Source organism: Pongo pygmaeus, chromosome 8 (assembly GCF_028885625.2).
Source record: "Pongo pygmaeus isolate AG05252 chromosome 8, NHGRI_mPonPyg2-v2.0_pri, whole genome shotgun sequence".
Classification (NCBI taxonomy): Eukaryota; Metazoa; Chordata; class Mammalia; order Primates; family Hominidae; genus Pongo; species Pongo pygmaeus.
Genome location: NC_072381.2, coordinates 25,108,110 through 25,123,677, shown reverse-complemented (window position 1 = coordinate 25,123,677; position 15,568 = coordinate 25,108,110). Strand labels below are relative to the sequence as shown.

The window sequence follows — 15,568 nt, the reverse complement described above, 5'->3', positions numbered from 1 at the left end:
CTGGCCTGGAACTCCTGACCTTAAGTGATCCACCCGTCTTGGATTCCCAAGGTGCTGGGATTACAGGTGTGAGCCACCGCTCTTGACCCAAATGTTCCTTTTTAAGGAGCATGCCAGATATTCTGATGTACATTTTTTATGATCATGTGTCTTCTTTAGAATTCAGTAAATACTGCCAGGCATGATGGCTCATGCCTGTAATCCCAGCACTTTGGGAAGCCGAGGTGGCCAGGTCACCTGAGGTCAGGAGTTCGAGACCAGCCTGGCCAACGTGGCAAAACCTCGTCTCTACTAAAAATACAAAAATTAGCTGAGCATAGTGGCGGGTGCCCGTAATCCCAGCTACTTGGGAGGCTGAGGCAGGAGAATCGCTTGAACCCAGGAGGTGGAAGTTGCAGTGAGCCAAGATCATGCCACTGCACTGCAGCCTGGGCAACAGAGTGAGACTCCATCTTAAAAAAAAAAAAAAAAGTATGTTTTGAGCACCTTATGTTCAACCTTAACAAAGCTTTTCTATCTGTGGGTTTCTGTTTCCCAAGCTTTTCTCTACATTCCCCTGAGTAATTGAATATGTACAATACATCTTGCATTTTCATTAAAGCAACATAAATACTCAGAAGTAGTTGTGCCTTAATATATCTTTTATCCTTCTTTCAGAATTGAGCGGCTGGCCAAGGATATTATGAAAGATATAGGATATAGTGACATCATGGTCCTGTGTGTGCTTAAAGGAGGTTACAAGTTCTGTGCTGATCTTGTAGAACACCTTAAGAACATCAGCCGAAATTCAGATCGATTTGTCTCGATGAAGGTTGATTTCATCAGACTAAAAAGTTACAGGGTAAGTTATTACAAGTTCTGTTTTATGATATTTCATTTAACAATGCTTTAGGATAAAAGAATCAATAATGTTATGAAAATGAAGAGTGCAGTTTTTAAAAATGGAGATGAAAATGAAGGGTAATTTTTTTAATTTGCAAGAATACTGCAACCTAACATAAGAATTCAAATGATATTATTTAGGGTGTGGGGTGGGGACCTTCTCTCTATTTTCACATATATGGGAAGACTCAGCAGTAATGATTTGTGCTTTCTTTTATGGTGATAAAGTGAGTGGTTATATCCTGGTGCCCAGCCCCACAACTGAGTGTGGTCAGAGTGTGAACACTGATTTGTTGTTTCTACTCTGGATGTCACTGTGGGTCCTGGGGACCTGTTGAAGGGTGTCCAGCCCAGAGAGGAGTCTTAGTACTCGGATGGCTGCAGTTGTGGCCTGGAAGTAAAGAAGGGAAGGCTATAGGGACAGCACATTGCCAAGTGTGAGGAAACAAGGCCAGGGAACTCCAGCAGAAGGCCCCTCCACCAGTTTACTCCATTAATTCTGGCTTTCTGTGGGCATCACTGGGCAGAATTAATGGAGTTACTCTCCAAAGATGTTTCCTAACCAGATGCAGTGGCTCATGCTTATAATCCTAACACTCTGGGAGGCCAAGGCAGAAGGATCCCCTGAGGCCAGGAGTTCGAGACCAGCCTGGGCAACATAGTGAGACCGTGTCTATATACAAAAAGAAAATTTTTAAAATTAGCTGAGTGTGGTGGCATGTGCCTATGGTCCCAGGTACTCAAGAGGCTGAAGTGGGAGGATCGTTTGAGCCCAGGAGACAGAGGCTGCAGTGAGCTATGATGGCACCACTGCACTCCAGCCTGGATGACAATGAAACCTTTGCCAAAAAAAAAAAAAAAAAAGCTGTTGCTTCCTTAGTCTCCCTCCTCCTCCCTCTATGATGTTAACTTCTTTGATGCTTTTTGATTTCATGCATAGTAAAACTTTAAAAATAACTTACTATTGGGTGAGGAGCTCTTGGAGTCAAACCATGAAATATTCTCATTGACTAAACTAACTTGACACATTTTAATTCATGAATCACTCTTTGAATTGGCCTTCTATTGCTGTGTGGCAAACTCACCACAAACGCAGTGGCTTAAACCAACATACACGTGTATTATCTTAAAGTTTCTGTAGGTCAGAAATCTGAGCATGGTGTAGCTGGGTTTTCAGCTCAGAACCTTACAGGGACGAAATCAATGTGTTAGTTGGGATTTTGATATCATCTGAGGTTTTCAAGATCACTGACTGTTGGCAAGCTCAGTTCCCATTTCCTTGTTGACTGTAGGCTGGAGTTGGTAGACTCTCCACTCCTAGGGGTTGTCCCCAAGTGTTTGCTTCAATTACCCCACAGGTCGTTCACAACACCATTAGCTGTTTGCTTCTTCAAGTCTGATGGAATAATCTTAGCCCTTCTTTTATAGCTCACCTGATTAGATCATGTTTACCCAGGTAACCTGCCTTTTGATGAACTCAAAGTCACCTGACTAGTCACCTAATCTTTGGTGCGAATTCCCACCACGTTTACAAGTCTTACCCACACTCAAGTGGAGAAGATTATGCAGGGTGTGTTCACCAGGGGACAGCGGTCTTCAGGGCCACCCATCTGTCTTCCACATTCCTCATATGACTCTCAGTTGCCTCAGTTCTAGAGCAGCTGGAAATTAGTTCTGATTTCTTAAGATCCTCTGTGTTTTCCTGACGACCTCTCAGGCCAGAGTGAAGCTGGTTTTTGAAGACATCTTAGCTCTGATTTCTTGGTTTTATCTTTTCCTGAGAATTTTTTCTGTCTTTAGATTATCTTCATTCTGGGTTAAATCCCTGTGCTTCCTTCATACCAGATTTCTCTCATTCACTTGGCCCTGACCCTTATTATATTTGTCTCTGGTTAACAGCATTTTAAAAACCTGTAACTTTTTTTTTAATTAAAGTCAGGTTTATTGAGCCACCGTTTACATGCAGTAACATCCATCCTTTTTAGAGTTCAGTGAATTTCAACAAATGCATACAATCATGTAAATCACCACAGTCAAGATATAGAACAATTTCCTTAACAACGCAAAGAATGTCCTTGTGTCCTTCATAGTCAACCTCCTGAACCCCCAAGCCCTGGAAACCACAGATACGTTTTCTTTTCCTAAAGTTTTGCCCTTTCCAGAATGTCTTACAGATATAATCATAGCATGTAGCTTTAGTAAATCCATAAATCAAAATATAATGCATTCATCCATATTGTGTGTATTGTCGATGAAAAGAGTCAAACTCTGTAAAATATTTCAACGGATTTATTCTGAGCCAAATATGAGTGACAAGTAACCTGTGACACAGCCCTCAGGAGATCCTGAGAACATGTGTCCAAGGTGATCAGGGCACAACTTGGTTTTATACATTTTAGGGAGACAGAAGTCATCAATGAATACATGTACAGTGTACGTTGGTTCGGTCTGGAAATGTGGGACAACTGGAAGCGGCAGCTTCCAGATCATGGGTAGATTAAAAGATTTTCTGACTGGCAATTGGTTGCAAGGGTTATCATCAATAGAAAGGAATGTCTGGGTTATGATAAGGGGTTGTGGAGGAGGCCAAGGTTTAATCATGCAGATGAAGCCTTCAGGTAGCAGGCTTCAGAGAGAATAGATTGTAAATGTTTCTTATCAGACCTAAGGGGTCTATTCTATCAGCAATTCCTAAAGGGAGGAGGGCATCATGAGGCATGTCTGGCTTCTTCTTCCCATCATGGCCTGAACGAGTTTTTCAGGTTAACTTTGGAATGCCCTTGGCTGAGAGGAGGGGTTCATTCCCCACAGTTGGGGGGCTTAGAATTTTATTTTTGGTTTACGGTATCAGTAGTTCTTCTTCTTCTTTAGTATCCAGTAGAATTTGATTATATAGATAGAGTGCAGTTTGTTACTCCATTCATCAGCTGAAGGATATTTGGGTTGTTTCTATTTTGAAGCAATTAGAAGTAAAGCTGCTATAAATATTCACATGCAGGTATTTGTGTGTACTTATGACTTCACTTCCCTTGAGTAAATATTTAGGGGCAAGATGGGAGGTCATATGATGAGTGTATATAATAAATTGCCTGGCCAGGTGCGGTGGCTCATGCCTGTAATCCTAGCACTTTGGCAGGCCGAGTCGGGCAGATCACCTGAGGTCAGGAGCTCAAGACCAGCTTGGTCAACATGGTGAAACCCCATCTCTACTAAAATAGAAAAATTAGCCAAGCATGGTGGCACATACCTGTAATTCCAGCTACTCGAGAGGCTGAGACAGGAGAATCACTTGAACCTGGGAGGCAGAGGTTGCAGTGAGTCGAGATCGTGCCACTGCACTCCAGCCTGGGCAACAGAATGAGACTCCATCTCAAAAAAAAAAAAAAAAAATTGCCAAACTCTTTTCCCAAAGGATTGAATCATTTTGAATTCCCACCAGCATATGTGACAGTTCCTGTTACTCCATATTTTCAATAACACTTAGTATTATCAGTTTTTCCTTATTTTTTTCTTGATTTTACCTGTTCTAACAGGTGATGATATCACATTATGGTTTTAATTTGCATTTCCCTAATAAATAATGATTTGAACATAGTTACATTTGCTGGTTTGCTATTCATATAGCTTTTTTGATGAAGTGTTTGTTCAACTATCTTACCCATTTAAAAAATTGGGTTGTTTTCTTATTACTGTATTTGAGAGTTTAAAAAAATATATTGTCCGTGAATTTTTTATCAGATATATGTTTTGATATATTTTCCAGTCAGTGAGGTTTTTTCATTTTGTTTTTCAAAGAGCATTATTAAAAATTTTTTTAAGTCCAGTTAATCTAGTGTTACCTTTTGTGGATCATACTTTTGGTGTACCTAAGAAATCTGCCTAACTCTAGATCACAAAGATTTTCTCCTTTTTTTAAAAAAAGAAGTTTCATAGTTTTAGATTTAAATTTAGGTCTATGAGACATGTCACGTTAATTTTTTACTACGATATAAAGTATGGATTGCGATTCCTTTTCTTTTCACTTTTGCATGAAGTGTTTGATTATTCTAGGATTATTTGCCAAAAAGACGATCCTTTTCCATGGAATTGCTTTTGATCTTTCACTGAAAATCAGCTTACTTTATATGTGTATGTGGGTCTATTTCTGGACACTATCAGGTCTGTTCATCTACACTGTCACTGCTTTGATTACTGTAACTTTATAATAACTCTGTAAATTAAGTAGTATGTGTCCTCCAACTTTGTTCTTTTTCACACTGCCTTGGCTATTCTTGTTCTTTGTCTTTCCATATAAATTTTAATATCATGTAGCTGATTTCTACAAAATAACACATTAGAATTTTATCAAGATTGTTTTGAATCTATAGATCAATTTGGGTGGAACTGACATTGTAACACTATTTAGTCTTCCATTCCATGAACACGGTATATCTCCTAATTTATTTAGATCTTATTTCAGTGTTTTCTGGTTTTCGAGTGTCAGATCTTAGGCATATTTGGTTAGATATATACTTAAATATTTAATGATTTTGATCCTATTATATTCAGTAAGTTTTTATTTGAATTTCAAGTTCCAATTATTTATGGGTAGTATTTAGAAATACTATTAATTTTGTATATTGAATCCTATGACTTATGAAACTCACTTATGAGTTCTAATAGCTTTTTCACAGATTCTTTTGGGTTTTCTATGAAGATAATAATTTCTTCTTTAAATAGAGATGATTTTGCTTCTTCCTTTATACTTACAGACCTTTTATTTTTTTTTATTGCATGATCATGCCACTTAGGACCTCCTATGCGCTCCTGAATATGAATGGTGGGAGAAAACATCCTTGCCTTGTTTTCAGTCAGTATAATACTGACTGTTGGTTTTTTGAAGATGTTCTTTGTCAGGTTAAGGAAGCTCCTTCTATTCTTAGTTTTCCAAGAGGTTTTTTGGTATTTTCTTAAAAAATTATGAGTGAATATCATCAGTGCTTTTTCTAGATAAGTTGATATGGTAAAATACATTGATTGGTTTTCTAATGTTGGACTATCTTTCCATTAATATAATATAATGACATATTATCCTTTTCATATATTGCTGGATTCAACTTGCTAATTTTTTGAGGAATTTTGCATTTAAGTGCTTGGAGGATATTAAACCATAGTTTTTTGTTTTTGTTTGTTTTTTTTTCTTGTAGTGCCTTTTTCTGATTCTGGTATCAGGCTTATATTGGTCTTTTAAAATATATTGGGAAGTATTTTCTCCTCATCTTTTTTTCAAAAGAGTTTGTGTAGAATTAGTACTAATTTGTCTTTGGTATTTGGTAGAATTCACAAGTAAAACCATCTTGACATGGAGCTTTCTTTGTTAGGAGATTTTTTTAATTGGAATTAAGTTTATTTAATAGATATGGGAGTATTCAGGCTAATAGTTTTCTTGAGTGAACTTTAATAGTTTGTGTCTTTCAAGGCATTTGTCCATTTTATCTAGTTTTCACATTTCTGGACATAAAGTTGTTTATAATATTCCCTTATTATCTTTAATCTCTGTAGTGATAGTCTCTCCTTTATTCCTGATATTATTAAGTTGTATATTCTGTCTCTTTCCTTTTCTTCACCAGTATGCCTAAAGGTTTTTCAATTTTTTTATTCTTTCAAAGAACCAATTTGTTGCTTTCTTGATTTTCTCTTTTGTGTTTATGTTTTCAGTTTCATTGATTTATGCTTTTATGTTATTTCCTTCCTTCTGTTTGTTTTGGGGTTAATTTTATTTTCCTAGTTTCATAAAATGAAAGTTGAGTTCATAGATTTGAGATTTTCTTATTTTCTAATACAAACATATAATGCTATAAGTTTTCCTTTAAGTACTTCTTTAGCTGCCTCTATACATTTTGATATATTGTGTTCATTTTCATTCAATTCAAACTATTTTCTAATTTCCTCTTTCACTCACTGGTTGTCTCATGTTTAATTTTCAAGTATTTGGGGGATTTTCCATACATAATTCCTGTATTGTTTCTAGTTGAATTCTGTTGCAGAAACTGTATTTTGTATGATTCCAATTCTTTTAAATTTTTTGAGGCTTGTTCTATGGCCCAGGATATATTTTATATTGCGGAAACTATCACCATTGTAATCCATGTCAAATTAAATACTACTATTTCTTTCTAATTTCTCATACCTTTTCCTTGTGTATTTCTCTAAACAGCACCTCTTAAGGGTGACCACTGAAAAAATAGGAATGTTATTTATAACTTTTCAGCCAGTAAAGAGGATGAAAAGGAATAAAGGAAACTCCAAACTTGATTAATTCAATAGTAGACACAAAATAAGAAACAGGTAGCCTTATTATATTTGTATTACACATAATGAAACGGAGACCTGAGATGTTCAGTAACATTCCCAAGGTCAAGCAGCATGTAAGTGGTGGATCTAGTATTTAAATCAAAGTTCGACGCCAGAGCCCAAGATTGTGACCACTGGAGCGTACAGTCTCCCTAGAGATGTGTTGAGATAAATTAGGCTAAAAGGAAGAACATTTGACCAAATGAATCAGCATTATTTTTTCTTGAGCTTTATTTTGACGTTTACCTAACCCGGCTAAGCCAGCTTTTATAATTGCTGGAAGAATGACAATATCCATAAATAGACAATTACCTGCTTTTCTTTCTGAAATGTTTTATATGTTGAATTAATAAGCTATCAAGTAGTACCTTCTAAGAAAATGAATATTAATATTAACACTGGGTTTTTCTGTAAATTATGGAAAACTATGCTTTTCTTTTCCTCTTTCTGCCCTGCACCATGGAGATACTCCACAAGACATGAACTTTCACTCCACCTGCTTGTTCTCTGGATTCACTTAAAGCTTGCTTGCTGCTTTTAGGAGGCCAAATCCGGAAAAATTCGGAAAGAACCTTGAGCTTCAGGCTTCATACTAACTCCTGAGCATATAGAGACTCGAATCAAAAAGAAACAGGCATAATTCAGCAGCCCCTTGAGCTACCCGATTGTGTGTGTGTGTGTGTGTGTGTATGTGTACATGTGTTTAGAGGCAGGGTCTCGCTCCATCACCCAGGCTGCAGTACAGTTGTGTGATCATAGCTCACTGCAACTTCAACCTCCCTGGGATCAAATGATCCTCCTGCCTCAACTTTCCAAATAGCTAGGACTGCAATCAGATTTAGTGTGTTTTGAGAAAGCTCTATCAGGGTAGAAGTGGGAGGCCTTTTGGGATATCTATTCTAAGGGACTTTGAGTGGAAAAACAGGAGGATTTGAGGCAAGTATTGTTAGGTGCCAGCAAGTGACTTTTTAGACAGCTTTTTTGTATGTGGATGCATTATTTGCCAAGTTTTTCCCTTTATTCCCTCTCAAATGTTGCCCTGGTTTAAAAGCTCATTAATTTATATGCAATCCAATGTGAGGATAAAGTGTAATTCAGAGGTGCAACATTCTGATCTCATTGTTTTCCACCAATTTGGTTGGCTAACCTCTGTACAAAGTACAATCTTCAAACTACAACTTCAAGGCTTTAAAAATTGAGGATGAATGTTATTTTAGGCAAGCCACAGTTGCCCTAGATCCCGCCCCATGTTGTTTGAATGTGCCCTGCTTTGTATGAATAATTCCTGCATGTTGGCAACACCAAGAGATTTTTTGGAGCTAAAATACAACTCACAGCGTAACCACAGTAGGGCCGAGAGATTTGCCACACAGGGGATGTGGGCCCCTGGGGAAGCTGGCGTCGGTATTAAAGAAGCTCATTAGAGCTAAGGGTTAGCCACAAACCTGCTCCCTTGAGGGAAGAGAAACGCTAAATACATTTTTTCTCTCTCATTCCCACAGTTCAGAACAAAGGGTTTAAATCAGTCAGCTCTTGTTATCTGTGCTAGTGAGGAATGGGAACAGAATGGATAAGCCAGGTCCAGTGTCTTTAGTTTTAGTGAGTAGTCTTCACCCTACACCAAGGTGAACTTTTGCTGAACTGTTTCCAAGTAGCAAGGGTGCCTGGAATTGAAAGCCTCCTTTTCTTTCTTTTTCTTTCTTTCTTTTTTTTTTTTGAGACGGAGTCTGCCTCTGTAGCCCAGGCTGGAGTGCAGTGGCGCGATCTCGACTCACTGCAAGCTCCGCCTCTGGGCTCACGCCATTCTCCTGCCTCAGCCTCCCGAATAGCTGGGACTACAGGCGCCTGCCACCACGCCCGGCTAATTTTTTTGTAGTTTTTTAGTAGAGACAGGGTTTCACTGTGTTGGCCAGGATGGTCTCAATCTCCTGACCTCGTGATCTGCCTGTCTCGGCTTCCCAAAGTTCTGAGATTACAGGCGTGAGCCACCGCGCTCAGCCGAAAGCTTCTTTTTCTTTGCTGGGCACGGTGGCTCACACCTGTAATCAATCCCAGCACTTTGGGAGGCCGAGATGGGCCAATTACCTGAGGTCAGGAGTTCCAGGCCAGCCTGGCCAACATGGTGAAACCCTATCTCTACTAAAAATACAAAAATTAGCTGGGCGTGGTGGCGGACACGTGTAATCCCAGTTACTCGGGAGGCTGAGGCAATAGAATCACTTGAACCCGGGAGGTGGAGGTTGCAGTGAGTTGAATCGTGCCACTGCACTCCAGCCTGGGCAACAGAGCGAGACTCTGTCTTAAGAGAAAAAAAGAAAAAGAAAGCCTCCTTTTCTTTTTGAGATAGGAAATCTGTGTTTAGCAGAGTCTCACCTTGGGCTTTGGGTGAGGAAAAAAGACTCCAATTCTTTGAAGATAGTAGAAGAGTTCCTCAGTTTTCGGGGGTGCCGGATGGGTCCAAAGTAGGTTTATAGGTAAGCACATGCACACACACATATATATTTTTAAGTAAAAATGGAGAGGAAAAATAAAGAAATACGAAAGTAGAAGAAAATAAAGGACTAGAAGAGGGAAGATGAGAGACCAAAAAAATTCTAAGACTTACCATATTTCGTTAAATCTGAAGACATCACAGATTGTTACTTTATGTACCACTATGAAAGAAAAAAATGCTCTAAATTAAGCCATGATTTGACATGGATTGTATGTAAGATGCATCTTGATTTGGGAGATATTATAATATAACAAAAAATGTGTAACTTGGAGTTAGTGAAAATTGGTAGCTCCTCATCTTTTTCAGCAATTTTATTTGCAAGTGTTCGAATAGCTGAAATATAACAGAAAACATTGTCTTTACTCTTTGGTCATTTAAAAATCTTGGGTCCTGTGCCGGGCGCGGTAGCTCACGCCTGTAATCCCAGCACTTTGGGAGGCTGAGGCAGGCAGATCACAGGGTCAAGAGATAGAGACCATCCTGGCCAACATGGTGAAACCTCACCTCTACTAATAGCACAAAAATTAGCTGGGCATGGTGGTGCACGCCTGTAGTCCCAGCTACTTGGGAGGCTGAGGCAGGAGAATCTCTTGAACCCGGGAGGTGGAGGTTGCAGTGAGCCGAGACTGCGCCACTGCACTCCAGCCTGGCGACAGGGCAAGACTCTGTCTCAAAACAAAACAAAACAAACAAACAAAAATTGGGTCCTGCAATATCACTTCAATACTCTTTTGCAAACAGTTGGGTATTTCCTTTGAAGCTACAGATTTTTTCCATGTTAGTGTCTAAAATATTTTTTAACATCCTCAAAACATTTTTGCAGACTTCAAACAGTTATTAACTAAAGAGTACATCAGGAATAGGCCTGGGTGGTTTGAATCAGTTCACATAAATCATTAAATATTAATCAGAAGTATTTATGAAAACCAGAACATAATTTCTCTGTGACCTCTGGATAGAAACGCTGAAACATCTGTCTTGTTCCTATGTGTACTGAAACAAAGAGTATTGACGGTCCTGTTTTCTCTTTGACTTTTGGTTTTTAAGACGTATTTACTATGGGCTTTCAGCAGGGCATGGATGAAGAAACATGGCATGAAACAAATATCTAGTTTGGCCTAAAAAGAGATCATCTAGCATTGCTCTAGGCAAGTTTACTCTGAGATAGTTAATTCTATGAAGTGAAATTTTTTTTTAAAGTGAAACCAAAGCCCATTTATGTAATAAGGTTAATCTCAGTATTTTTTGTTACCACTCCTTACAGCCTTTTAATTTTATAAATATCCATGCATTTTCTTAATATACATTCTTTATATTCAAATTTATTCCTCTAGAGAGATTCTCATTAGAGTTTATTTTTCCCTGTGAAAAGCAAACACTGAGAGGGAAAATAAGAGAATGATGCAGAAGTAATTATTAAATTATAGTATCAATCCAGTGTTGAGAGATCACTCTGGGGACAGAGCTGTGCTTAACTCAGCTGACAACAACAGGCTGGGGTTGAATCCAGGACCAGGAACAGGACCCGGCCCTGGAGCGGACATCTCGGGGAATGGACTCACTCTGCTACAGATGCGAGTTGAAGTCCAGTGCAGCAGGGGTCATAAGTAGTTGAAAGATGGATGAAATGGCCGGACACAGTGGCTCACGCCTGTAATCCCAGCACTTTGGGAGGCCGAGACAGGCAGATCACTTCAGCTGCAAAGTTTGAGACCAGCCTGGGCAACATGGTGAAATGCCAGCTCTACTGAAAATACAAGAATTAGCCAGGTATGGTGGCGGGCGCCTGTACTCCCAGCTACTCAGGAGGCTGGGAAGTTTGCTGTGAGCTGAGATTGTGCCACTGCACTCCAACCAGGTTAACAGAATGAGACTCCATCTCAAAAAAAGATGGATGAAAGATCACAGCCTTCAGAACGCCAAGTATTAGGTAGCCAGTATCAGCCCACTTGTGTATGTTGGTACCACTGCTAATAAAACATAATATTCACTGAGTACTTAGGGCCAACTATTGTTCTAAGTGCTTTATATCTATTAGCTTATTAAGCCCTTGCAAGATCCTTATAAAGTTTCACAGGTAAGAGCATGGAGGCCAGAGGGGTTAGCTGGGTTCCCAAGGACACACAGCTAGGAAGTGACGTCCAAACTAGGTCCTTTAACACCACGTCTGTCTCCTGGATCTGTGGAAGAGGAAAAGGACTCCAGTCCCTAGGAGGTGGACTGGCAGGAGAAAAAAGCCCTCTAGTTCTGCAGCAGTACTGGGCAAGCTCCCAGGAAGGGACGTGGGCACGGGACAAGGGACAAATCCAGAGCACACAGTGGATACTGGAACTTGGAAACAGAGCAGAAAGACCAAAACCATTGTGAGAGACATAACATTCAGTTGCTGGGCATCAGACGTCCAGCTGGCTGCCTAGGAGTTCCACAGAGTTCCAACCCCACCTAAGGTCGGATTTCTTCCTAGCGATTTGATGAGGACGAGCCAGTAGATGAGGTGGGGATAGGATAGGGAGCAAGTGACTTAACAGTTAGGAGGGAGGAAGCTGGAAACTAGGAAGGGTCAGACCCACAAGAAAGTGTATGTGTTATTAGTATTAATCACAACAGATGCCTGAAGATATCAGTTGTATTTCATGTTCTCTGCATTTCCTCCGTTTATCATTTGAAAGCTCGCGGGTCCCATGAAACTTAAGCATGCTATGTGTATATACAAAAAATATGCTTGTATTAATCTGTTCTCATGCTGCTAATAAATACATAACTGAAACTGGGTAATTTATAAAGGAAAGAGGCTTATTTATTTATTTTTTAATTATATTTTAAGTTCTAGGGTACATATGCACGACGTGCAGGTTTGTTACATAGGTATACATGTGCCATGTTGGTTTGCTGCACCCATCGACTCGACATTTACATTAGTTATTTCTCCTAATGCTATCCCTCCCCCAGCCCCCAACACCCCCCTCCACAGGCCCTGATGTGTGATGTTCCCCGCCCTGTGTCCATGTGTTCTCATTGTTCAACTCCCTCCTATGAGTGAGAACATGCAGTGTTTGGTTTTCTGTCCTTGCGATAGTTTGCTGAAAATGATGGTTTCCAGCCTCATCCATGTCCCTGCAAAGGACATGAACTCATCCTTTTTTATGGCTGCATGGTATTCCATAGTGTATATGTGCCACATTTTCTTAATCTAGTCTATCATTGATGGACATTTGGGTTGGTTCCAAGTCTTTGCTATTGTGAATAGTGCCACAATAAACATATGTGTGCATGTGTCTTTATAGTAGCATGAATTATAATCCTTTGAGTATATACCCAGTAATGGGATCCATGGGTCAAATGGTATTTCTAGTTCTAGATCCTTGGGGAATCACCACACTGTCTTCCACAATAGTTGAACTAGTTTACCCTCCCACCAACAATGTAAAAGTTTTCCTATTTCTCCATATCCTCTCTAGCATCTGTTGTTTCCTGACTTTTTAATGATAGCCATTCTAACTGGCGTGAGATGGTATCTCATTGTGGTTTTGATTTGCATTTCTCTGATGACCAGTGACGATGAGCATTTTTTTTCATGTGTCTGTTGGCTGCATAAATGTCTTCTTTTGAGAAGTGTCTGTTCATGTCTTTTGCCCACTTTTTGATGGGGTTGTTTTTTCTTGTAAATTTGTTTAAGTTCTTTGTAGATTCTGGATATTAGCCCTTTGTCAGATGGGTAGATTGCAAAAATTTTCTCCCATTCTGTAAGTTGCCTGTTCACTCTGATGATAGTTTCTTTTGCTGTGCAGAAGCTCTTTAGTTTAATTAGATCCCATTTGTCTATTTTGGCTTTTGTTGCTGTTAGTCTGATGGGCTTCCCTTTGTGGGTAAGCCAACCTTTCTCTCTGGCTGCCCTTAACATTTTTTCCTTCATTTCAACTTTGATGAATCTGACAGTTATGTGTCTTGGGGTTGCTCTTCTCGAGGAGTATATTTGTGGTGTTCTCTGTATTTCCTGAATTTGAATGTTGGCCTGCCTTGCTAGGTTGGGGAAGTTCTCCTGGGTAATATCCTGAAGAGTGTTTTCTTTTTTTTTTTTTTCTTTTTTTTTTTTTCTTTTATTGTAATTATTATTATTATTATTATTATTATACTTTAGGTTTTATGGTACATGTGCCCAATGTGCAGTAAGTTACATATGTATACATGTGCCATGCTGGTGCACTGCACCCACCAACTCGTCATCTAGCATTAGGTATATCTCCCAATGTTATCCCTCCCCCCTCCCCCCAACCCACAACAGTCCCTGAAGTGTGATGTTCCCCTTCCTGTGTCCATGTGTTCTCATTGTTCAATTCCCACCTATGAGTGAGAATATGCGGTGTTTGGTTTTTTGTTCTTGCGATAGTTTACTGAGAATGATGATTTCCAATTTCATCCATGTCCCTACAAAGGACATGAACTCATCATTTCTTATGGCTGCATAGTATTCCATGGTGTAGATGTGCCACATTTTCTTAATCCAGTCTATCATTGTTGGACATTTGGGTTGGTTCCAAGTCTTTGCTATTGTGAATAATGCCGCAATAAACATACGTGTGCATGTGTCTTTATAGCAGCATGATTTATAGTCCTTTGGGTATATACCCAGTAATGGGATGGCTGGGTCAAATGGAATTTCTAGTTCTAGATCCCTGAGGAATCGCCACACTGACTTCCACAAGGGTTGAACTAGTTTACAGTCCCACCAACAGTGTAAAAGTGTTCCTATTTCTCCACATCCTCTCCAGCACCTGTTGTTTCCTGACTTTTTAATGATCGCCATTCTAACTGGTGTGAGATGGTATCTCATTGTGGTTTTGATTTGCATTTCTCTGATGGCCAGTGATGGTGAGCATTTTTTCATGTGTCTTTTGGCTGCATAAATGTCTTCTTTTGAGAAGTGTCTGTTCATGTCCTTCGCCCACTTTTTGATGGGGTTGTTTGTTTTTTTCTTGTAAATTTGTTGGAGTTCATTGTAGATTCTGGATATTAGCCCTTTGTCAGATGAGTAGGTTGCGAAAATTTTCTCCCATTTTGTAGGTTGCCTGTTCACTCTGATGGTAGTTTCCTTTGCTGTGCAGAAGCTCTTTAGTTTAATTAGATCCCATTTGTCAATTTTGGCTTTTGTTGCCATTGCTTTTGGTGTTTTAGACATGAAGTCCTTGCCCATGCCTATGTCCTGAATGGTATTGCCTAGGTTTTCTTCTAGGGTTTTTATGGTTTTAGGTCTAACATTTAAGTCTTTAATCCATCTTGAATTGATTTTTGTATAAGGTGTAAGGAAGGGATCCAGTTTCAGCTTTCTACATATGGCTAGCCAGTTTTCCCAGCACCATTTATTAAATAGGGAATCCTTTCCCCATTTCTTGTTTTTCTCAGGTTTGTCAAAGATCAGATGGTTGTAGATATGTGGCATTGTTTCTGACGGCTCTGTTCTGTTCCATTGATCTATATCTCTGTTTTGGTACCAGTACCATGCTGTTTTGGTTACTGTAGCCTTGTAGTATAGTTTGAAGTCAGGTAGCGTGATGCCTCCAGCTTTGTTCTTTTGGCTTAGGATTGACTTGGCGATGCGGGCTCTTTTTTGGTTCCATATGAACTTTAAAGTAGTTTTTTCCAATTCTGTGAAGAAAGTCATTGGTAGCTTGATGGGGATGGCATTGAATCTGTAAATTACCTTGGGAAGGATGGCCATTTTCATGATATTGATTCTTCCTACCCATGAGCATGGAATGTTCTTCCATTTGTTTGTATCCTCTTTTATTTCCTTGAGCAGTGGTTTGTAGTTCTCCTTGAAGAGGTCTTTCACATCCCTTGTAAGTTGGATTCCTAGGTATT

General features: G+C 39.4%; 1 protein-coding gene across 4 annotated transcripts in view; it reads left to right on the top strand.

Moving 5' to 3' along the window:
- The window catches only part of PRTFDC1 (phosphoribosyl transferase domain containing 1), a 110,378-nt gene that overhangs the window by 14,949 nt on the left and 79,861 nt on the right, over positions 1 to 15,568 (top strand). For all 4 annotated transcript variants that reach the window (XM_054503513.2, XM_054503514.2, XM_063669681.1 and 1 more), the window contains one exon: positions 658 to 841. In XM_054503513.2, coding sequence (XP_054359488.1) covers positions 658 to 841 — 184 coding nt within the window. The remainder of the gene's footprint in view (positions 1 to 657; positions 842 to 15,568) is intronic.